This window comes from Rhinoderma darwinii, chromosome 7 (genome assembly GCF_050947455.1).
Source record: "Rhinoderma darwinii isolate aRhiDar2 chromosome 7, aRhiDar2.hap1, whole genome shotgun sequence".
Taxonomy (NCBI): Eukaryota; Metazoa; Chordata; class Amphibia; order Anura; family Rhinodermatidae; genus Rhinoderma; species Rhinoderma darwinii.
Window position 1 is genome coordinate 39,915,841 of NC_134693.1, and position 23,818 is coordinate 39,939,658.

Below are 23,818 nucleotides of genomic sequence, written 5' to 3' on the forward strand. Positions count from 1 at the left end.
CGCGGCTCCTTCAAACAGCCGATCGGTGGGGGTGACAGTCAGACCCCCACCAAGTTAATATTGATGGCCTATCCTGAGGATAGGCCATCAATTTTAATAACCCGGGTGACCCCTTTAAAAAGGTTAAAAATTACATTTTAGATATATAAAAAAAAAGCTGCAAATATATGGCGATAATGTGGACAAACATTTTTGGACTTTGTGGCATTAATCATATTGAAGAATACTAAAGTTAGGTTCCTAGTGCCTAAAATGATGGCTTACATGGATCAATATATTGCATTCAGCTAGACCGCACAGGTAGATTAGGCCGAGCTTACACGTATAGACTTTTTCTACAGTCCGACATAAAATTTATAAATGGGCAAAGTGATCGGATCCATTGGATAGATTGTTAATACCAATTCTTTTTAGGAGAAAAGGGTAATGAGACCTTTTTTGGATAATGTTCTGGTGAATGAGGCTGGGGGCACTTTCTCCATGATTCCCATAGCAGCCACAGGGACTGTTTTTGTGGTTTGTACACTCTTAGCTTGGAGGGGCCATCTTGTGCTTTGTTTTATCAGTTCACTTACTCAAATATTGGCACTGGTGTTCTATTTTCTGATATCTGGTGAAAGGTTTTGTCAGAAAACAGGAGACAGACTTGTTTTATTTTTGTGAGTCTACGGTGTTCAATGCAAAACATTTTGTTTAAAAACAAATCCCTTACCGAGAATGTAGAGTTGTAGTTTATTTTGGGCCAGATACAGGTACACTATCAATATACCAGATCACTGCTTAATGTGAAATAGACTTAATAAATACGCTTGTTGTTTACTCTGTGATAAGCTCGCACTTGCAGCAATTGGCGTGTCACAGGGTTTAGATAAGTTCTAATATTGTCATTACATACAAATAGCAATTGTCTTATAAATTATATACTGTAATATATATATATTAGGCATCTGTAGAACGTCAAACACAATTTTGTCTAGATGCAATTCTTGAAAGTTAATCTTATATGAGTATTTAAGGGAGTTCCTAAATCAGTAATGCCCAAGCGGCAGCCCTGGAGTCGCATGTGGCCCTCATGTCCTTGATGTGGGTCCCCCAGAGCAATGCAAATTCATATAGAACAATAATAAAACATGGATTTTGGTGTATGGTAAGTTCTCTTACTAACCATAAAAAATGGGGACAAGTGTGTACCTGTATCTAATCCTTGACCAGGTCCTAGCTAAATGTAATATGCAGCACTTTGATGGAGTCAAGGTCTGCAAATATGTTGGGTTTGGCTTTGTCATCATTGGGACATGGCTGATTTGTTGTGAACATATGAGAATGTTGGACTAATATGGCTTCGTCGTGTAGTCATTGCTATGTACCAGTACTACAGCTATGGAGAAGATTTTCTTATTTTCAGTAATTATATGGAAATAAATTATCCTCTTTTCAACCAATCTGTGATAGCTTTCTTCTCCATTTTACTTGCTTTATGCAATAAATTCCAGTGGCCCATTTGTACAACTCCAATCTATGAAATGGAAATTGTATCTGTACTTGATAGATAAATTCAGTTATTCATCATCCTGTATTTTCTGCCATCTGCCCAGTGTATGTGAGTTGGTGTCCCTCATTGCAGAACATGCCTAAAATAGCACTAGTAAATATAAAATCGAAACTAAATCCCATTCAGATTTTGATTGAAAAGAACCCACAAAGAGCTAAAGCTATAAAAAAAAATGGGTTATACGAGTGGACGGACATATTTTGTTCCACTCCTCAGATTTCCTGTCCAGGACACTACATCTAGCATCTATCCAGCCTGGATTGGTTAATAACGTCGGTGTACAACATGATGTCCCAATTACATACAAACTTTTACCTACAAATCTGTTAATATTATTAGAAGGTTATTTACGTAAAGTATCATTTTGGAAATACATGATTCTGTGGTTTTCCATTTCTTAGTACATCTTGTTTTTATATTAGGATTTTACGGATGATTGATTGACAATTGTTAGTTTTTGTGTCCATAGCAGTATGAAATTTTTTTTAATTTTTCTGTTTTTCTAATATTGCACAAAAATGTATTTTGCATTTTTGGAATTTACATTTGTATTTCCAGTCTGCACTATTTTTCCCTTGTCAATATGAATCTAAACAGTTTTGAAAACTTAGTACAGTTTTTTCATAGATTTCCTGTAATTTTCCCAGAACATGTCTGTAGGGCCTTGTGATTTATCCATCAAGAAGCAGTGGTAGAATAGAACTTGAGTATCCCCTATACATTTTCGCTTACACACACATCAGTCTTGTCCACATCTTTTCCTGCAATTTAGAAGCAGTTAGAGTCGCTGATGGATCTCAGCAAGAGACCCATTTCTTTTCTAAACCATAAAACAGATTTCAGTTTAAATAATACTTTTTCTTACTCAACATAAGAAATCTATGGTTAAGCAATGCTACGGCACTAAACACATTGAAGCAGATTTAATTGTTTAAGCCAGTTTTCTGATATAAAAACATAAGACATTTAGGTTGAGCGCCACATGAAGCCCATGTGCCAGTTTTTGATTTGTTAGGACTTTAGAGTTGCACCAAGCGGGACTCATTTGTCAAAAATTTCCAACACATTTCTTATTAGAGAATGGCGCACCATTCATACGATGCACCAATAATAATACATATCTCCCATGTCTTTAGATTTTAAGCTTTTACCATCATGGTTCTTTCTACTTTTATGTAATTCATTTTCATTTGTTTTTATTATTTGTTATTTTGCATGTATACTTCTCCTGATTATAAAAAGCTGAGGAATATGTGGGGCTATATGAATAAAAATGTATTATTAGAATATTTTATTTTAGGTTTTGGTTATAGCTTGCGTGTCCTTCTGGTGGTGCCTTCTTCTGTTTCTATAATTCGAAAAACCAAAAGATTAAGTCATTTTTGTCATACGCTACTGTTCACAAAAATGCAAGTTTAGTGCTATCTTAATTAATTGGGAGACATTTTATAAATTTTTTTGTAGGTTAGATTTTGTTCAAATCTGTGCCACTGGTTCCATTCGGAGCCTCCCCTGCAGATTCCATCAGATTTTACTAAAATAATGGCACTTCATGCAGCGCTATTCTTCTCATCAATACAACGGACACCACGACAGAACCCGTCAGACCCCATTATAAGTGAACGAGATCCGTCAAGCGCATGTGGTATCTGTTGTATGACTGATCCAGAACTGCTTCCTGATTTCCGTTATAATTGGAAACCAAAACACAGATGTGAATAGAGCAGCCTAAGTAAAAGCCTTATTATGGGGTATGTTTATTCACACATAAATGGGTAATCACTAGAGTATGGCTACAGTGGGGTTCTGGTTGTTAAAATCTATTGAGGGTTCCTGAAACTTTCAGTTTACAATTCCTAAATCACACATATATCCCAACTTATTTATTCTATCCATCATGACGGCACCTATATTTGTATGTAATATTTCTCACTCACAATTTTGTTAGCGACTACTGAATACAAGTTGAAGTTTTTTATGTAGCCCATTAGTTTCAAGACACCTGCTTCTGAACCACTATAACTTCATAATTGGTGGTGGCACGTGGACAGAACTACAGCATTATGGTCCAGGGCTCACACCCAAATTTTTATTTTTAACTAAAAATTAATCAAATTAGTTTCTTCCTTCTTATTTTCCTAGAAGTTTTTTTTCCTTGCTCCTATATTTGTTTTTTTTATTAGTCAGTTCACAGTACCTGGATGTGGTGGACACATGTTTTAGGGAGTGACGTTAGACTGGTCATTTTTCCTTTCAATTGGTCTATGACTTTTCTGACTCTCGTTTTTAGTCCAGTTCTATGTCTTTGACCAGACAAGATTTTGGGGGGAATTTATGAACCCCCTACGCCAGTTTTCTTGGCATAGAAAAGTCTCAATTACACCTTCTTTGCTACTTTAATAAAAAGTGGGTGGGATTTATAGGGAGGGGCGAGCAACTGCAGCCCGATACATTTACTATAATTTAGGCAAGAAAACTATTGTAAATGATAGCACAGCTCTTAGCTGGGATAGATTTGATTTTCTGGTGCACATACAGCCAGAAATGCGCCTACTATATTATGAGGTATATGCCTCTTATTAAATTAGGCAAATCTTACTCCAACTTTTTTTAGATCAAGACTGCTGTATGAAATTCCATTTTGAAAAAATTGCCTCCATTGTGATTTACCGGTAAATCATAAAATGATCACTTCTATTATTTTATAGTAATCCCATTTCCTCTCTGTGTATAACAGGTCCTATCCCTGAAGCTACATGTCTGCTGTCACCTGTTACTGAAGATCACCCTGTCCAAGCTTTTCTGGAAAGCTACAGTATTATATCTGGCTGCGCCAGTAAAGGAACAATAAGTCAACCCCAAGAGATTCATATCATAAATCTGAAATGTTTGGAGGAAGACCCCTGTCAAAGTAAACATGAGGTATGTATGATTTACAGTACAGTATAATCTGCCCGTCAGTGTTTCCTGGATGCACAGTATTATACGCTTGTCTATTGTTTTAGTGTGCCATTACTAACACTGCCGCTGATCCTGTTACTGATAGAACATCCTGCAGTGTTTACAGAGCAATTCTTTACATAGAACAGTCCAGACCAAGTAAAGTCATGGGCACTTGCCACATTACTACGTTTCTTCAGTATCTTCCTAAATTATATCTTCCTTATTTATGGTATACACATAGATATTTATCTCATTCTGGGTATACTGTATGTATTATACAATTTTCTAATATTCTTTGAGGGAGATTTATTAAGTCTGGGGTTTCATACGCCCGTCTTAAACTGAACTACATCGAATGAAATGTGCCAAATTTAATAAGAGGTGTATGTCTCTTTATAAATTCGGCACATCTGGAAGAGTCCTGAAGAGAGAAGATGAAATGTATGCCTGCTATGATATTTTTTATCTTTTAGATATTTATTTGTATTAAATTTTCGAAAAAGAAAAGTCAATCAGTGACAGAGTTTGCTATTCAATTCAATGGTTCAGAAATATAAAAAAATATATCAAACAAAAAAAAAGCACCAGGACTTTGATCCTTTGGGTCACTGTTGGTTCCACGGCAGCCTATTTTTGGACCTTGTACAGAGTACAATGTTTATCATTTAGCAGAGATGACCCGCTTGAATTTTAGAGGATCATTAAAGGAGTATTCCAGCCTCTAGCATTTTTCACCTAGTCACTGGATAGGTGAAAAATGCTAGATCGTTTGGGGCCCAACCGCTAGGATCCCCACCGGTCGCCAGAATGAGGACTCTGATCCCCCGTTTTCCCTAGCTGCAAGTCGGCAACTAGGAGGAGTTGGAATGGATTGGAGTCCGGGCATGCACGGTGCTGCTCTATTCAATGTTTATGGGGCTGTGCTCGGCTGTTTCGTAAGTCCCATAGACTTTGAATGGAGCAGCACTGCACATGCCCCGCTTCGCGTCTTTCAAACTCCCCCTAGCCACCAACTTGCGGCTAGGAGTCCCCTGTTATGGTGACTGGTGGGGGTCCTAGCGATCAGACCCCCACTATTCTAGCATTTTTACCTAGAATATCCTTTTATGGGTAAAGGTATTTTTATGTCCAAGTGTATATGAACAAGGGTAGACTATTCCTTTCTTTTCTTTACTCTTAAGATTTTATGACAGTAATGTCACTAAAAATAAATTTATCTTGATCGTTTTCTTTCTTAGATTTCATCTTCATTGCTCAGTCTTGTATAGTAAATGGCCTGACATTACAGATCTGTACATTTTAGTTCTATTGTTGTATCATATACTTTACATTGCTTTGCTATTTAAATTTTTTTATGTAGTGAAATTCCTTTAATTTGCTAGCACAGAACTGCAATAAAATTGTGAATTTCATCAGACAGAAGCGAAGTAATAAGCATTAGTAACCAATTCGAATATTCCTTTAATTAGAAAACATAGAAAGGGTATGTTCACATGCGGCAGATTTGTTGTAGAAATGTCTGTGACTTAAAACCTGTTCCATACTTATGAATGGGGTTGTTTCTGCAGCATGTGTATACATTTTTGAAAACCTTATTCAGGTGAATGAGACAGTCACAGAAATTTCTGCGACAAATCTGCCACATGTGTAAACTTACCCTCAGGCCCCTTTCACACAGGATTTTTGTAGTTATTCACACGAACGTGTCCGTTTTGCGCGTGCAAAAAACGCTGCGTTTTGCGCGCGCAAAAGTTCAGTGTGGCATCTGTGTATGGTGCGTGGCTTTTCACGCAGCCGGCATCATTATGACTGTAACGTCAGGGGGTAGGGAGACGGACAAGTGAGCCCTAATCTACCCGCCACTCTGTCCCTGCCTACTTGCAACGACCCGCCCTAGGCGACGGGGTACAACTGGGCGGCGGTCCCTGCGCTCAGTAAGTGCACGACAAACACGACAAACATAGAAGGAACACAAGCAAGGAAAAGGGGCCGTTGCCCACGGCAACACCGTGAGCAACCAGAGTGGTGAACGAGCCGAGTCAAGCCAGGAGTGTGCGAGGTACAAAACGAAAAGCAGAAGAGTAGTCGGTAAGCCGGGGTCGGTATGGAGCAGGATCAAAAATAGCAGGAGCTGTAGCTGGGCCAGGAACCACAAGGAAGGAAACCAAAGCAATAACAAGCACCGAGGGACAGGAAGTGCAGGCTTAAATAGACCGAGGGCGGGAGCTAGCTGAGTCTGGCCAGGTTACGATAGGCTCTCCCACTCCTAAGCCTGCCAGCCTGAATGGTGGAAGCAGGAGTCAGTCTCAGGGATGTATTCTCAGGTGCTGACTGATTAGTTCTGGGAGTTAACCCCGCAGTGCCTGGCAGATCCTTTACAATGACACTCTGTTTTGATGTTACGACACTGTAAAGAAGGAGGGGCTTTTATGTTTCCCTTCACTTCTTTACCAACTGTAGCACGAATCACACGCGTCACCCGGAAGTGCTTCCGTGTGCCGAACGCGATTTGCACGCAGCCATTGACTACAATGGGTGCGTGTTGCGTGAAACACGGGCAAGTATAGGACATGTCGTGAGTTTTACGCAGCGGACATACGCTGCGTGAAAATCACGACCTGTCAGAACGGCCCCATTGACTTACATAGGTCCGTGCAACGCGCGTGATTTCCACACGCGTAGCACGGACGTAATACACGTTCGTGTGAATAAGGCCTCAAACTGCTTGAAAAAATGCATTCAAACAAATGTAGTATGCGTTTTTTGGTGGTGTTACTTATTTTGGCGTCCTTTAGAGAAGTCTATGGGAAAAACAGCACACCCAGAGCATGCGGAATCCAAAAACTCCACTTAAACGTCACAATCCAAAAACGCTGTGTATGTAGACTTTTCTGTATTTCACTATAGACTTTAAAGTGGCATCTGGTCGTAGCATTTTTTTTACCTAAAAATAAGAAAAGCGATGAAAAACGCCAACAAAAACGTCACGTAAAACGCAACAAAACACTGTGTGTGAATCCAGCGTAATAGTAGCAGATATAGGCCCAGTTCACACAATTGTTATTTTATTTCAAAAGGAGGCATAGGCGTTTTTTTTTCCAAGGCGGTTTTTGACTGCTCGCAGAAAAAAAGGCCATGGCCTTGGAGTGGTTTCTGCCTCCTAAACCTCCATTGAAAACAATGGGAGACATGGTTTTTGCATTTGATTAATTAGAAAAACTGCATTAAAAAAAGTCTCAAAAAACATGTAAAAAAAAGCCTAAAACATGCTTGCATTTTAAAATCTGAAGGAATTTTGAGGCAGATTTCTTCTGCTTGCCAAAAACGCCATGTGCACATACCCGAAGTCTTAACATTTTATTTTGGGCTTTCTGTCTGAAGATTCTTTACCCTTTCAAATGGACTTAAATGCATTTCTAGAACCATCTAATAATTTAGAACATTTGATAATCTGGCACGTATCCGGTCCTATTGATGGCAGGTTTAAGGAATTTTACTGTGCTAACTTATTTTGGGTGCTGGTGCTCTTTAAGAGGCCATGCTCATGTTCGAAGTATGATTTTACTAAATGTGTTGCAGATTATGGTCTAATGCTCGAGCTACATGCCATGATTCCTATAAACAAATATTTAAGTTCAAATTCTTTCACCCTTGTGAAGCGCAGTTAAGTTATATCTTCTGGAGATTGCATTTTTCTCTGGTTCTCTTGCTGACTGCAGCATTTTGTATGTGGAGAATAATTGTTCATTTGAACAGGGTTCACGAGGGGGAGGGCAGTAAAGAATTTTATTATGAGGGCCGCAGACTGTTGACCGCTAAGTTTCCTTTCTCCCCAATTAATCTTAATTATCTTTTACAATTACAGAAAAGTCTGAATAACATTGTAAATCAGTTTAATATGTGTTAACAGTGAAAGGCCACGCAAAAATGATCTCTGTTGGTATAACCTTCATATAGGTGTGACCTTGAAGGGGATGTCTCAGGACAGACATTGATGGCATACCACTAGAAAAGCGTCAGGCCACTTCATCACCTGTTGGCTCTGCTCTACTTTCTCCAGAGACCACGTGGGCGGACAAGTTTGCTTATTTTTCAGCAGACCCTATTCTACCTACAACTCAGCAGACAGTGTTCATTTGTTGTTTTTCTTGGAGATGGACTGCATTACTGATGCAAAGAGGGTAGTACTTACTCTTTTATCACAAGTGTGGCTTTGCAGGCAATAGGGTTAGGCTGAGTTCACACGACCCATTTTCAGACGTAAACGAGGCGTATTATGCCTCGTTTTACGTCTGAAAATACGGCTCCAATACGTCGGCAAACATCTGCCCATTCATTTGAATGGGTTTGCCGACATACTGTGCAGACGACCTGTCATTTACGCGTCGTCGTTTGACAGCTGTCAAACGACGACGCGTAAATTGACTGCCTCAGCAAAGAAGTGCAGGACACTTCTTTGCAACGTAATTTGAGCCGTTCTTCATTGAAGTCAATGAAGAGCAGCTCAAGATTTACTAGCGTCAAAGACGCCTCGCATAATGCGATGAAGAGCTTTTACGTCTGAAACGACGCAGCTGTTTTCTCCTGAAAACAGTCTGTCTTTTCAGACGTAAAAGCCACTTCTCGTGTGCACATACCCATATAGGTATAGTGACAGCATAGTCGACACTAATGCGTGGAATAATACTCAACCATCTATATAGAGAAGGGTAGTAGGAGCTAGAAATACATATATATATATATAATATATATATATATATATATATATATATATATATATATATATATATATATATATAAACTATTAATTTTTTTTACTAAGTAATACAAGATAGTGAAACATCTGTTTTTCTAATATGTTTATATTTTTTTCATTGCACATTTTTTTGAATTCTATCTTTTGTACATGATTATGGGGGCAGGCATCTTGCTTGAGCTGCTGCTAACATCATTTAGATATGCCACATGGGCCATGTTAAACAAGTCTGGAGCTTACCCATTGACTTTTAAGGGAGAGTTTTCTAGGCATGCTCTGTGATTTGTGTAGAGGTCATTGTGCAGGGAGGGGGAGATGGGAAGCAGTGACCATCACCTCTCAATGGTGGATCCTGTGTTATATATATATATATATAGAGAGGTATTACCTATCATTGTAATCCTGCCTGTGATGATAATGAGTTGACTGCTGAGAAGTGATCTTTACAGAACAGGAAGTGTCAGTCTATTGTGAGGCTCAGTGGCTAGAGTGAAAACTGCAAGATTTTAGGATTATTATTTAATATAGATAATTACAAAAAAATCAGTTCTTAAAAAAATATGTTTAACATAATAACCTGATTTAAGCAATAGGTCATTTTCTGATGACACATCCCCTCTAAACGGGTTGCAATGCGCAATTGTCAGTGAACGGAAACATTTTATTTTCATTCAGAGATTGAAAACAGGTATAGACCTAGGCTTGCTCACACAACGGCTTGTTACAGTGTATCAGTGTAGGTAAGATCTCTTAGCCTTGAGTTTAGGACAGGAAGATGTTTAATTTCAACAAATCCGCAGCTGTGTAAGCAGGACTGGTCAGGAAGCCTTAGGGCATGCCCACACGTGGCGGATTTCCTCCGCAACTGTCCGCATCAATGCCGCACAGAATCTGCGTTGCAGATTCTGCGGCGGATCTGCCCAAAATGTGCAGTAAATTGATGCGGACTAGCTGCTGCGGACTGCGGGAAAAGTGCTTCCCTTCTCTCTATCAGTGCAGGATAGAGAGAAGGGAAGCACTTTCCCTAGTGAAAGTAAACGAATTTCATACTTACCGGCCGTTGTCTTGGTGACGCGTCCCTCTTTCGGCATCCAGCCCGACCTCCCTGGATGACGCGGCAGTCCATGTGACCGCTGCAGTCTGTGATTGGCTGCAGCCGTCACTTAGACTGAAACGTCATCCTGGGAAGCCGGACTGGAGACAGAAGCAGGGAGTTCTCGGTAAGTATGAACTTCTATTTTTTTGACAGGTTGCTGTATATTGGGATCGGTAGTCACTGTCCAGGGTGCAGAAACAGTTACTGCCGATCGCTTAACTCTTTCAGCACCTTGGACAGTGACTATTTACTGACGTCTCCAAGCAACGCTCCCGTAATTCCGGGAGCCCCATTGACTTCCTCAGTCTGGCTGTAGACCTAGAAATACATAGGTCCAGCCAGAATGAAGAAATGTCATGTCAAAAAAGCAAGACGCATCCGCAGCACACATAACATGTGCATGACAGCTGCGGACTTCATTGCGGAATTTAGAATCTCCATTTAAGTCAATGGAGAAATTACGCCATGAGTCCGCAAGCAGTCCGCCACAACTCCGCAACATCCCTTGCATGCTGCGGACACCAAATTCCGCTCCGCAGCCTATGCTCCGCAGCGGAATTTTACGCATCGTCTAAACGAACACTTCTAAATAAAAGTGGAAGTCAATGGAGAAACGGCTCCGCTGCGGATTAACGCTGCGGAGTGTCCGCTGCGGAATTCAAGAGGAATTCCGCCACGTGTGGCTTTGCCCTTAGTGTTTAATAAACAGTGAACGTTTCCAATTGATGACTGCAAGCAGAGATATTTAAGAAGGTGAGCAATTGAAACACCATGTATATTAGAAAGTTGCACAACTTTTCATCATACAATGATTAATCTGTATTTACATAAAACTGGACAGCCCTTTCAGATCAGTGCATCTGCCAACTTTTTCTTCTCTTCGCTCTCCGGGACTCAAACATTTCTGGCCTATCCTTAGGAAAGGAGAACAACATTTAATCGGTAGGGGCAGTGGCGTTTACACTTCATTGTCTAATCAAGCACAGCGGCTTATTCATACGGGCGGCCATGCCTGTAACTGCAGCTCGTTCCCATTCAAGTGAATAGGATGAGTTGCAGTAACAGAAGGGTACTTGTGCCACAACCCCTTCATTGTGTTGATGGGCCGGTGTACCAGAGGTCAGACACCCACTGATTAAACATTTATGTCCTATCCTTAAATTATGCAAGAAATGTTAGTCCCGGAGAACCCCTTTAATGTAAAGTATCCATTTTGCTTGGTTTCATTACTTGATTCTACAATTATAGGAGCCTTTTTTTAAATTTTGAAATGAAGAGCATAGAAAATAAACCTAACAAGGCTTTTGTTTTTTTTGCTTATGTTGAACTATGTAATCTGTCATTGTCTGTCATGACACTTTCCTAATTCCTGTTATACCTTTCCAGAAAGACCTTACAAGAATAGACTTTTGTTGTTAGAAGCTCGTGTAAAGAATTACCTCTTCCTGCGTTGATCTTTTCTACTGTATAGAAGCATTCATTAAGCACCATAAACCCCCAACCTCTTCCCTTTCCTTGTAATACAATACTCAAAAAAGATTGCTAAATAGTCCAGGAAGCTTCAGAGATCTATTGGCAACAGCAATGAAAAATAAGATGATGAACAACCAGAGCACAACCACAATTGTACTTTGGGAATAAGTCATTTTAAAGCAGATCGAATGTTATCTTTCTGATCCTTGCAAAAGTTAGTGACCTCCATGACCTTTAGTCTTGGACATATATCAATCCCACTTCATGTTGAAAACAGATAAGTGGTTTCCTGATGTCTGCTGGCTCTGGCTACCCTGGACGTGCATGTGTTTACAGCAGAATACCTTGATCTGTTTGCAGACTGAAAATAGACTCGGTGTGTTCTGGTCACAGGATATTTTGCATGTTTGCAAGGTGCCAGTTGACATAAAATCTGATATTGTTGAAACAAGATAAACAATTTGGATTTTTTTTTAAATTGGTCTTTATGTCAGCGTATTCTACAAAAATATAAAAAATAGTAGAATTGCTACAGAGCCCTTGAGGTCAAACAGATGATAGGGAACATTTCTACAAGATTGTGCCCTGAGTGAGCATGAAAAGTTGTTAAAACTTTCGAAGGCATGATTTTATCAGCAGTTTTGACCCTATAGTGTATCTGTTGCCCATAGATGCTTTGAATCATGAGGCCCACTGTGTGAATAGTAGAGTTGTGGTCTCTATTCTGCTTTATTCCACTTAATCATTTTTGAAAAAACACAATAACAAATATGTTATTTATGTATACAAAGTGTTACATGCTGTAAAGGTGCCCAAGCAGCTTCTGGGGTATGGTCCACGGATAATAATAATAATAATAATAATCTTTATTTATATAGCGCCAACATATTACGCAGCACTTTACAATTTAGAGGGGACATGAAACAAACAATATCAGACATTACATAGTGACAAAGTTCATTTACAATTCAAATCTGGGGAGTGAGGACCCTGCTCGCAAGAGCTTACAATCTATGAGGAAGTAAAGGAGACACAAAGTGTAACAGTGTTTGTTCTGTACAATGGTCCGGCCATTTTTATACACATGCGGTGGTAACATAAAGCTGCATGAGCCGATCACCAGCCAGTATCCGTGTATGACGGACATGAAGAGAAGGAGTGTGAGGGAATCTTATTCTGATGACTAATCTAAAAGGAGGGCCATGGAAAGGAGTCAGATTAGGGAATGTTATAGGCCTGTCTAAATAGATGTGTTTTCAGGGCACGTTTAAAACTGTGGATATTGGGAATTAATCTGATTGTCTGGGGTAGCACATTCCAGAGGACTAATGTTAATCTGAGTGGCCCCACTACCGCCCTTGTGCCCCACAATTAAATAAAGAATCGAAAAACTTTCCCTTGGGTTCCACCTAGGATAGCGGGATGAACATGCCCTATTTTCTGCCCCAGGGTATTGCGCATAATGCCATGAGCCAGTTGCAGCAAGGATCAAACATTGAGTTTTGCTATGAGGCCTCCTCTCCTCTGTGGAAGCATATGCACTTAGCTGAAGTTCTTAATAAGCTAGGCAGCCTGGGAAAGAAGGTGGCAGATGAAATTTTATGTTGATAAATGTAAAGTAATGCACCTAGGCCGCAGGAATAGTATTAATGCATATACATTAAATATAATAAAACTGGTGATAACAAAACAACAGAAGGACCTGTGTATTTAGGATAAAAGGAAGCTAAGCAGCACTCAATGTCAAGCAGTAGCTGTAAAAGCAAATAAGATTTTAGTGTATATAAAATTAGGTAAAAATCTGTAATTTAATTGAAATATTACCCCTCTTTAAATCCCTTGTAAGGTCACATATGGGTTGAAAGGCGGGCAACTAGATTATTAAATGGGATAGGGGGAATCTCTTACAGTGAAAGGCTAGAAAAATTGGGCCTATTCAGATTGAAAAAAAGACGCCTTAGAGGTGATCTTATTAACATATATATGTGTGGTCAATACAAAGAACTGGCACATGGTTTATTCTTTTCAAGAACTTAACAAAGAACCAGGGGACATTCATTACGTGTGGAGGAAAGGCGACTCAGACATAAATACAGGAAAGGGTTCTTTACAGTTAGGGTATGTTCACAAGGCAGCCTCCGTTATGGCTGAAATTACGGAGCTGCTTTCAGGAGAAAACAGCTCCGTAATTTCAGCCGTAATGGCATGTGCAGGCTCTTTTCGCTGCGTCCATTACGGACGTAATTGGAGCTGTTTTTCCATGGAGTCAATGGAAAATGGCTCCATTTACGTCTGAAGAAGTGACATGCACTTCTTTGACGCGGGCGTCACTTTTACGCGCCGCCTTTTGACAGCGGCGCGTAAAAAAAATGACCGTCGGCACAGAACATCGTAAGACTTATTCAAATGAATGGGCAGATGTTTGCCGACACTTTTGATCCGCATTTTCGGACGTAATTCGGGGCTAAAATGCCCGAATTACGTCCGTAAATAGTGTGTGTGAACCCAGCCTTAGAGTTATTACAAAATGTGACATCTTTTAAAAAACGACAAGTGGCATTGAGGGTCATAATGAATCTAGCAATGAATGACGTATAATTGATTGATAACGTTTGAACTACGTAGCTACTTTATGTAACAGTGTTTATAAGCATTTTTTTTTTTTTTATTGTTGAGCGAGAATTCATGGGGTTTTGTTCCATAAAGAAACATTAATTTAAAATATATTTTACGAGATTATGTCAGTCGGTAACTTCTGATGTTGGTCTAGAGGTGAGATGACAAGTAATCATTACACAGTGCGCCCAAATTCAATCACTTGTGGAACTATTGACGGTTAGCTACAATTTCACTTGGATTCCACTTGGTGAAGCCCTCCAGTATCACTCGTTTTTTCCTTTACCTTCTTTTAACTGAATGTTCTTCTGGCACATGAGTATAGCACTCCAGATTTTAGAGACTTCCAAGAAAGTTTGGTTTAGATTATTAGACTTGGATTGTTTAATCTATTACAATGCCATTATTATTACTTCACAGCAAGGTGCATTGAGTTGCTCCATATTTTAGGTGTTTTATTTGATAATTGATAAGTGAAGAAACATGTTTTTTTTCTTCCTGTGTTATTCAGGCAGCTATTATAGGTATAATCTGTTTTAACATTGAAAATCCTTTACATGTTTAATTTACAGTAACATTAATGGTCCCCATCTTCTCAGCTGTCACAAAATAATGTTTTCAAATAATGTTCACTGGGACATGAAATCTGGAAATTAATTGAAGAAATAACTTGAGAAAAAACAACAACTGTTGATTAGTCTGCAAAGGGCACGTTCAGACGTGGCAGAGTTTTTCCGCTGCAAATGTTGGTGCAGATTTGGGGCAATTACGCAACAAATCTGCACCAACATTTGCATATTTGACAGGTAATTCAGACGTTGCAGAAAACACAGCGGACTTGCCGTTTGCATTGCAAAGGCTGAAATACGCAGTGAAATGTCGCTTCTTCTCCGCAACAGACAGTCGATGCTGCGGACTGAAAATTCTGCACCGCAGCAGAGTTTTCCGTAACGTCTGAACTAACTTGCCTAAAAATGTATTGAAACAAATGTAAAAACCGTCCGCTGGAGAATTCCACTGCGGACTGTCCGCAGCGGAAATTCCACAGCAATTCTGCCACGTCTGAATTTGCCCAAAGGCTTCCGACATAAACATGTCTTGTAGAGATCTGGCAAAGAAGCAGGGCTCATTTATGTCCTGGTTCCATTATCAGCTGCTGTGTTAGAAGGGGCGAAGCTTAGTTGAGAGATGGAGCTCATCCTTGTTTGGTTTCCATTGCAGAATTGCTGTAGGGTAAGGTTACTCCTGAAGCAAGCTGCCTCCCAGCTAGAAGTGAGACAGCCTAAGCTACTCCCTTTACCAAAATGTTTTGTTTACATGTTTTGAGCCCTTCAGTAAAAGAATAAGAAGGCAAACATAATAAGACAAATAAATATATATATATATTTATTTGTAAAGATTGTATAAAAAATATTGTTTATTTGTGGATTGTAATGTCAAATATGACATCAAGGAAGAATAAAATATTTACTGCTGTCCTTTTTAACAATTTTATTTTATTTTTTTAAATAGCACACTGTTCATTTATTTCCATATACTCCTACGTACTGTGTCGCCACTAACATTAAAAGTGTAAATTATCAGAATTTTCTTAATAATGGCCTAACAATGGAAGTAAATACCACCCAATAAAAATTGTTCTGTTGTACAGAGCGCTATATTTTCAATTTCATGTAGTCTGTATTGGCCTTAAAGAGACTCTGTCACCACATTATAAGTGCCCTGTCTCCTACATAAGGAGATGGGCGCTATAATGTAGGTGACAGTAATGCTTTTTATTAAAAAAAACGATATTTTTTCACAAAGTTAGGAGCGATTTAAGTTTATGCTAATGAGCTTTCTTAATGCCCAAGTGGGCGTACTTTTACTTTTGACCAAGTGGGCGTTGTACAGAGGAGTGCATGACGCTGACCAATCGGCATCATGCACTCCTCTCCATTCATTTACACTGCACTAGCGATATAGTTATATCACTATGTGCAGCCTCATACACAAACCCTAACATTACTACAGTGTCCTGATAATGAATACACATGACCATCCAGCCTGGACGTCACGTGTACTCAGAATCCTGACACTTCTGAATCTTTTTTTGTGAGATTCCGGCAAGTGAAACCAAATCTCGTTTAGCTGCGAGATCTCGCGAGATTTCGTATCCGTTGCTGGAATCTCACAAAAAAGAGTCAGAAGTGTCAGGATTCTGAGTACACATGACGTCCAGGCTGGATTTCATGTGTATTCATTATCAGGACACTAGTAATGTTAGGGCTTGTGTATGAGGCTGCACATAGCGATATATCTATATCACTAGTGCAGTGTAAATGAATGGAGAGGAGTGCATGATGCCGATTGGTCAGCGTCATGCACTCCTCTGTACAACGCCCAATTCGGCATTAAGAAAGCTCATTAGCATAAACTTAAATCGCTCCTAACTTTGTAAAAAAAGATAGTTTTTTTTAAATAAAAAGCATTACTGTCACCTACATTACAGCGCCGATCTCCTTATATAGGAGACAGGGCACTTATAATGTGGTGACAGAGCCTCTTTAACTGGAGTTGCCAGAAAAATAATGTTTGCATTCTGTATGATAAATCATTGCCTTCCAGAAATAGTTAAACATAATCTCAATGTTCTTAGTGGACTTGCTCTCCTAAAGGACCTTCCCAGATGCTCTGGAACAAATTAATTGTCCTATTATCACTCTGCGAAGAAAATTGTATTTTAGCTGCATCATGAACTCAATCAACTACTTGATCTGTTTTTAATTATGCTGTAAAGAGTGTGATAGGCGGCGGCTCTGCATCTACAGGGAATTCCATCTGGTTTACATTGCCTTATTCACAGAACTTACCTTTCCATATGGAACGACTAGCATTGCTTAATCACAAATATGTAGTTAAACCAAGGAAACTCCCAATCGCCCCTGACAAATTTTCGAGTATAACTGCTCTTCTTCACAGATATGTATGTAGTTCCTAAGTATCCGGTGAATAGTTGCTGTCCAATTGCAAAAGCTTTATTGTGAATTTTCTTTTGGTGAAAAAGATGATGGAGAAGTTTAATTATATATAAAACTGTATGGAATGCTCAGACACCCCTGATATTTGCTACTGGGGACAGCTGATTCTGGCTGTCTCACTTTAGTGAAACCTTAGATCTGTGCAAAGCAGCATTTTTCCTTAGTCAGAACTGGTATTTCGCTATTAGGTCTTGTCATGAATCAAGTTAGAACAATTCCCTGATTGCAGAGGACAGTTCTGGAATTTTGGTTTCTCTCCTGTCCGATCATGAATAAATCCCTTTGAATTTGTTCACCCTTAAGCAGTTTAAACCTGTATCTCCAAGGTATTTACTTAGAGACTTGGTTCAAGCCAAGGTCATCATCTACAGAATTGAAAAGGTAACTAAACTTTCAAAAACCTTCTGACATGTCATAGTAACATGTCAGAAGTTTTGATCGGTGAGGGTCTGAGCTATGAGACTAAAACTAAGCGGCAGAAGTGCTTGGGTGAGCACTGAGACTAAAACTAAGCGGCAGAAGCGCTTGGGTGAGTACTGAGACTAAAATTAAGCGGCAGAAGCGCTTGGGTGAATACTGAGCTGCTTAGTTTCTGATTGGCTTTACTCGGAAAGTTGAGCAATTGGTGTATGGGCTCAATAGAAAGTATGTGCTCGGCTTTCCAAGAAAAGCCGATCAGAAATAAAGCGGCACAGTGCTCACCCGAGTTTTTCTGCCGGTTCGTTTTAGCGATTGGTGGGTGTCTCAGTGCTCAGACCCCCACTGATCAAAACTTCTTACATGTCACTATCACATGTCAGAAGTTTTAGAATGTGATGACCAGACAATAGAGTGTAATGATATTAATAAAAACAATTTCATATTACATAATGTGGTTTTGGCTTCAGACTGTTGAAGGATTGCTACTATGTCATTTAATAATTTTATCAAGTCTTGGCCTTGATTTAGGAAGTAGAGTACCAAGCTATGAGTCCTTTAAAAGGAATAATATGTAATTGCATAAAACTAAGATCATTTGTCAAGTTCTGTCTAAACGAAGTCACTTAACAAATGTAATGGATATGATGACATCAGACACTACATAAACATACTTTGTTCTTGCCTCTAAATTTTTATTTGCCTTTTTACATTGCTCACAGCTGCAAAGTGTCCCAAGTGTCAATAATGTTGGGAAAGTTAATCACGACACCAAGTATGATTTAACGATGCACTCTTTTTATGCAAACACTAGCGGGAAAGACTTCTATAGGGAATTGACTCTCAAAATGGTAGACCTTGAAAACATTTGAAAAATTACGTCTTGCTTGGGGCCACTCTATAACCCTGACTGTAAATGTTGTGTTTCCTTGAAGCGGTGCAGCTGGTTGTGCATTGCAGTTATGTTTTCAGTCCACTTTTACTGTCAAACTGATAGAAGACATTGTCGTAACACTTCCACCATGAAGGTATTACCGTTCTTGGATTTTGTCTAAAGTTACGGTTGTTTCTGAAAGTTTGATTAGTTTAGAAACGAAATTTTTCCCAAAAGAAAAGGCAATAGTGCTGATGTCTTGACGGAGCAAAACAACGGAATATCACAACGCAGGTGTGAACCAAGCCTAAAAGGTACAGAGCCAGGCACATGTTATACTTGACCTCTGCCAAATTGTATGTTATTGGTATGTTCCTCCTTGAAATAACGCAACAAAGATAATTCTAGATTAGTCAAAACTCAGGTCAAGAAGTTATCACCGGTACTACATCCTCAAAATGAACCTTGGAAACGTAACACTGAAATTTGGAGTGTTATATGGTCGTTGTGGGCTGTTAGCAGACAGTGTGTCCCAGCCAGTTGGAACTCCGCTTCAACTGTTTTATATGTTCTTCCAGAAAATAAGAAATAATTATGTGCAGGCGGGGTCTCGTCCTGTCTGTGATACTCAAAAATGTTCTAATAAAGAAAGGGAGATGAAATAAATTGTTTTCCAATTCTTCCTGTATAATTCACTTTACACACAAGACATTTTAAGGACTGTACATTAATTTTAGAGAAATGTTACAGCTCTGCTAGGGGATCCTTGTATGCATGCATAATGCTGAAAACAACTGCAGACATGGACCCTGTGATGCTTTTATTGATAACATTTTACAGAAGTATATTACTGGCTGAGAAATATAGTAACATTTCTATGCTGTTGCTTTGAATTTGTTTAGAATTTAATACCATGTAGCAGAAGTGCCTAACCAACAGAGTATATACTATACATACATAATATATACTATACATACATAATGGGACGTTCAGCCAGCTCTACAAATTCATATTATATGCATTCAGAACTTAATTTATCTTCAGTATATCTATTTGCCTCCAGTTGAGAAATGTTAAAGGGGTTGTCTGGTTTAGAAAAACTATTTTCAATGACCTTATTAGGAAATTCTGAGTTAATAGAGTGGCGCCCCGTTCAGGACTGTCATCTATAATCCAGCATTGAGAACAGATACAAATAGAGTCTGCAGCTCTTGTAGACCCAGCAAATCCATGCATTATACGGATAATCAATAGGCACCATGTAATGCTCCATTTGCCCTGTAGTGGCGCTGCAGAGGAACTAAACAATTGCTACCAGGTTTCCCCACAGATTAGGGTTGTTTGTTTGGGATCCGAGCAGCAAGATCTCATGCGATCGGCCTATGGTCATGGACCTTTCAAACAAAAGTAATTTGTCTAAAGCATACCACCCCTTTAAGGTAGAACACATAACACATTACACCTGCCATATTCTCAAATTAGCGCTGTATATTTTAGCTGAAGAATGTCCTGTTCTAAGAGATGGCATGAACTTTTCCTTTGATCGGCGTAGGCTGCATGGCACACTTTTCTAGATAGAACTTCGGTGGCAGTATTGTTCCACCAATATTATGACAGAACAACACAACATTGTTTTGGCAAGCTGTCCCTTAGACCCAGGGTAAGTCATCTGAGATAATTAACATGGCACATGAAGAAATTTGATTGTCACCCTTGTTGCCTGGGAAGGCCATAAGCAAGTATGAAGCCATGGACTTAAGGCTATTTTACACGGGCCAATGATCAGTCAAACGATTGTTAATATGAACGCTTGTACCCAATCATTGCCCTGTGTAATAAGGGCAACGATCAGTCCATGTGCGAGCAAACGGCTGTTCATCGCCTGATCTGCTAGTTTATGCGGCCAGTAAAATGGTTGCTAGTCGGCAGCACATCTCTCTGTGTAAACGGAGCTTTGCTGCCGACATGATGGAAATGTATGGGGATGAACTATCATAGTAACAATCGCTCGTCCCTATACATAACCAAGCATTGCTCCTAGTGAAAGAAGCAAACGAGCACCAATAAACGACTTATCTCGTTGATAAGCACACATTTTCATGGCCCTATATCAGGCCGTGTAAAAGGACTTTTAGAGACTTCAAGTAGAAGAAGCAGAGTAATCTAAGGGACCTTTGAAGTAAGAATTATTGTCGTGTGAAGATGCGCCTTTACAAGTTCATTTATCTTTATTACTAGAATACCTCATCTTTAACCACAGAAAATTATAATAAATAAAGACAATATATGCAAAGTCCATAGAAATGTAATGTTCTATGTTATACATGAAATGGAACAAATATTTTGACGTAAATGGACTTATTACAACAGCTGCCTCATAAAGAACAAACTCATAACTTTCAAGCAGACATTTGAAATTCCAGGGTTCACTCAAGCTTCCAGATACTGTGTCACATCTATATATATATATTTTTTAAGAGCGGCCTTCATGTCATGCATTTAGAGATGATTTCCATGGGTTATTAAATGACTTAGAAGTACTTTGTGATTTGTGTAGCAGCCATGCCAGTTTAAGCGTTACATTGAGTAAAACACTTATTCAAGTGAATCAATTCATCTCATTACATGCATGTTGGCGAGCTACGTTCTTGAGTGCTGTATTGCTGTATATTATATTTGACGTCTGATTTCCTTAGACCTAAAAAGACAAGTTCATACAATTTAAAGACAACGGAAATATTTTAAAATATGATTTATAATTCTAGTTTGTAGCTTTTGGAAATGTTTGACTTGGTTTGCTAAGTGGGAGCTATTCTACATTATTTAACTTGATAAAAGATTCCTATAGACCTACATATTAGTTGTTTTTTTTTTAATGATCAAATGTATGGGCAGAAGTTAATTTCTGGTATGTAATGATCAACAGGAAACATTCCCAAATATGTGATATCTTCACCCTGGTAATCTCCTTCCTCACAAATTGATGTTATTTACCTTACTCCTGGGCCATCATGCAGACAAATGAAACTCAAATACTTATGATATTAACTTTTATAGAATTTTAATGTCATCTTTCTAGTAGCAATTTTTTTTATGAAGAACATGTCGACATGATAATAACGTATGGGGACGAGGAGTAACTGGAGTAATGACCGCTTGTCCCCATCCATAGCTCCGTGTGACAGGAGCAAACGAGCGCCGATCAACGATGTCTCGTTGATCGGCGCTCGCTTTATCGGCCAGTGTAAAAGGGCCTTAACCCTTAAGAACCCTGTATAAATTGCAATCTAAACATGAACAGGATCTCATCTGTATAATCCTCTAGGCAATCTCTCTTAGTGAAGTACAGCAGTAGCACAATTATCCTGATTTAGGGCTGATCATGGGCTTTTACATACAATGACACCCCTTAACAAATTGCTCTCAGATTATGGTCATCCTGGACGATGTATGTCTGCTGCTACATTATAACGTTGGTTGTAGTGATTGGTAAATACTGTAAGCAGTAGGGTATGGGATTGAAATTCTTGGTGGAACTTCAAAGAGTAACCTTCGGCCGGGAAACATGGAACGTTCATCTGATAAACCGGTATCCTGAAAACTATGAAACAAAAGAAATTCAGGATCAGTTCTCGGACCCTTAATAATTCCGAGTGAATACTCCTTCCTGCTAAACCACAACACAAGCAGGAAGTCCTTTAATCAGTCCTAATAGAAGAGGGTAACAAGGTGTCATATGAGGGAAACAAAAAGCAATTTCTGAGCACATACATTCACGTAAACTGCGCGGTTTAGATCTGTCTTTTGTCTTGAAATTTTAGAGATGACATGCAAGTAATGGCTCTATAAATCTTAAAGGAGTAGATAGTAGATATGCAGGGAATGCAGATTATCAGCATACTACCAGGTTATGTAGGCGGTAACAATATTTATTTGTATGACTAGATAGTGTAAAGTCTAAAAAAAAATAAATTATATATATATGCGTGTGCTGTATGATACTTTTACTAAGGCATCTTGTTACTGTAAAGAAAGGTCTAGCTATGGGGACACTTGAAAGATCATATTAGGTAATGGCAGTTCATTGACTGGCTCCAGACTGCTGCCTGGGGTGCAGGAATTTTAAATATTTAGCATCCATGCCGGTAATTGTTAGGATACTCCTGTGGCAACAGTCCTGCAGTTTATGTCCCCGGGATCTTAACTAGGAGATCAAATATTCAACATGTTTACCATCTGCTTTGTCCAGTTTTATAGATAAAGATTTATTATTAGGTAACGAGAAATAATATAGTTTGCATTAGAATTTCTTCACATTTTCAATATCTCTGCTTTTTGTCAGTGAATGAAAATTTTTTACATCCAATTTGTCCTGCCATAATACTTTTCACAGCTGAAGGTTTTCTACAATATATCCAGTCTAGACCAATATCTGTGAACTAAACACAGCAGAACACATCTCTATGCTGTTCTGAGGGTTCGCCACTATCTATCAGTATATGTATAACTTTTCAATGTAAAGTATATTTTGAGTACGACTCTTTTTTTTTTAGGATATCAGTATTTTTTCCCTTTTCTCATTGACTCTCCTTTCCAAATATATAGTCTGCACTTTTATTTTTCTTGCAATGGCAGGTTTATATAGTGGTCCATGAAGAAAACATTTCTTTCAGCAACATTTCATGCCTGTTGGAAGTTTCTTCTATTCCCCATAGACAGATCTTTGGCTTTCCTAGAAGTACTGTGAACAGCTGCCTCGTTCTGAGGAGCGTTCTCCAGTATCACATCTTGTTTTCACAGTGTTCAACTTTAATATGTGGACATGCTGTATCTGAACACCTCCACACCGTGAATGCCGGTCTCACAAGGGGAAACGTTCTTTCCTCTGTTTGCTTTGCCCCACCATAATTACTGTAAGGCCTGATTTACACGAGCGTGTGCGTTTTGCTCACGCAAAAAACGCGGCGTCTTGCCTGCGCAAAAGGCACTTAACAGCTCCGTGTGTCATCAGCGTATGATGCGCGGCTGCGAGATTTTCGCGCAGCCACCATCATTATCACACTCCGTTTGG

General features: G+C 39.1%; 1 protein-coding gene across 2 annotated transcripts in view; it reads left to right on the forward strand.

The window, feature by feature from the left end:
* Positions 1-23,818, forward strand: part of TGFBR3 (transforming growth factor beta receptor 3) — a 187,438-nt gene that overhangs the window by 53,476 nt on the left and 110,144 nt on the right. For both annotated transcript variants that reach the window (XM_075833225.1, XM_075833226.1), the window contains exon 3: positions 4,290-4,474. In XM_075833225.1, the coding sequence (XP_075689340.1) occupies positions 4,290-4,474 (185 nt within the window). The remainder of the gene's footprint in view (positions 1-4,289; positions 4,475-23,818) is intronic.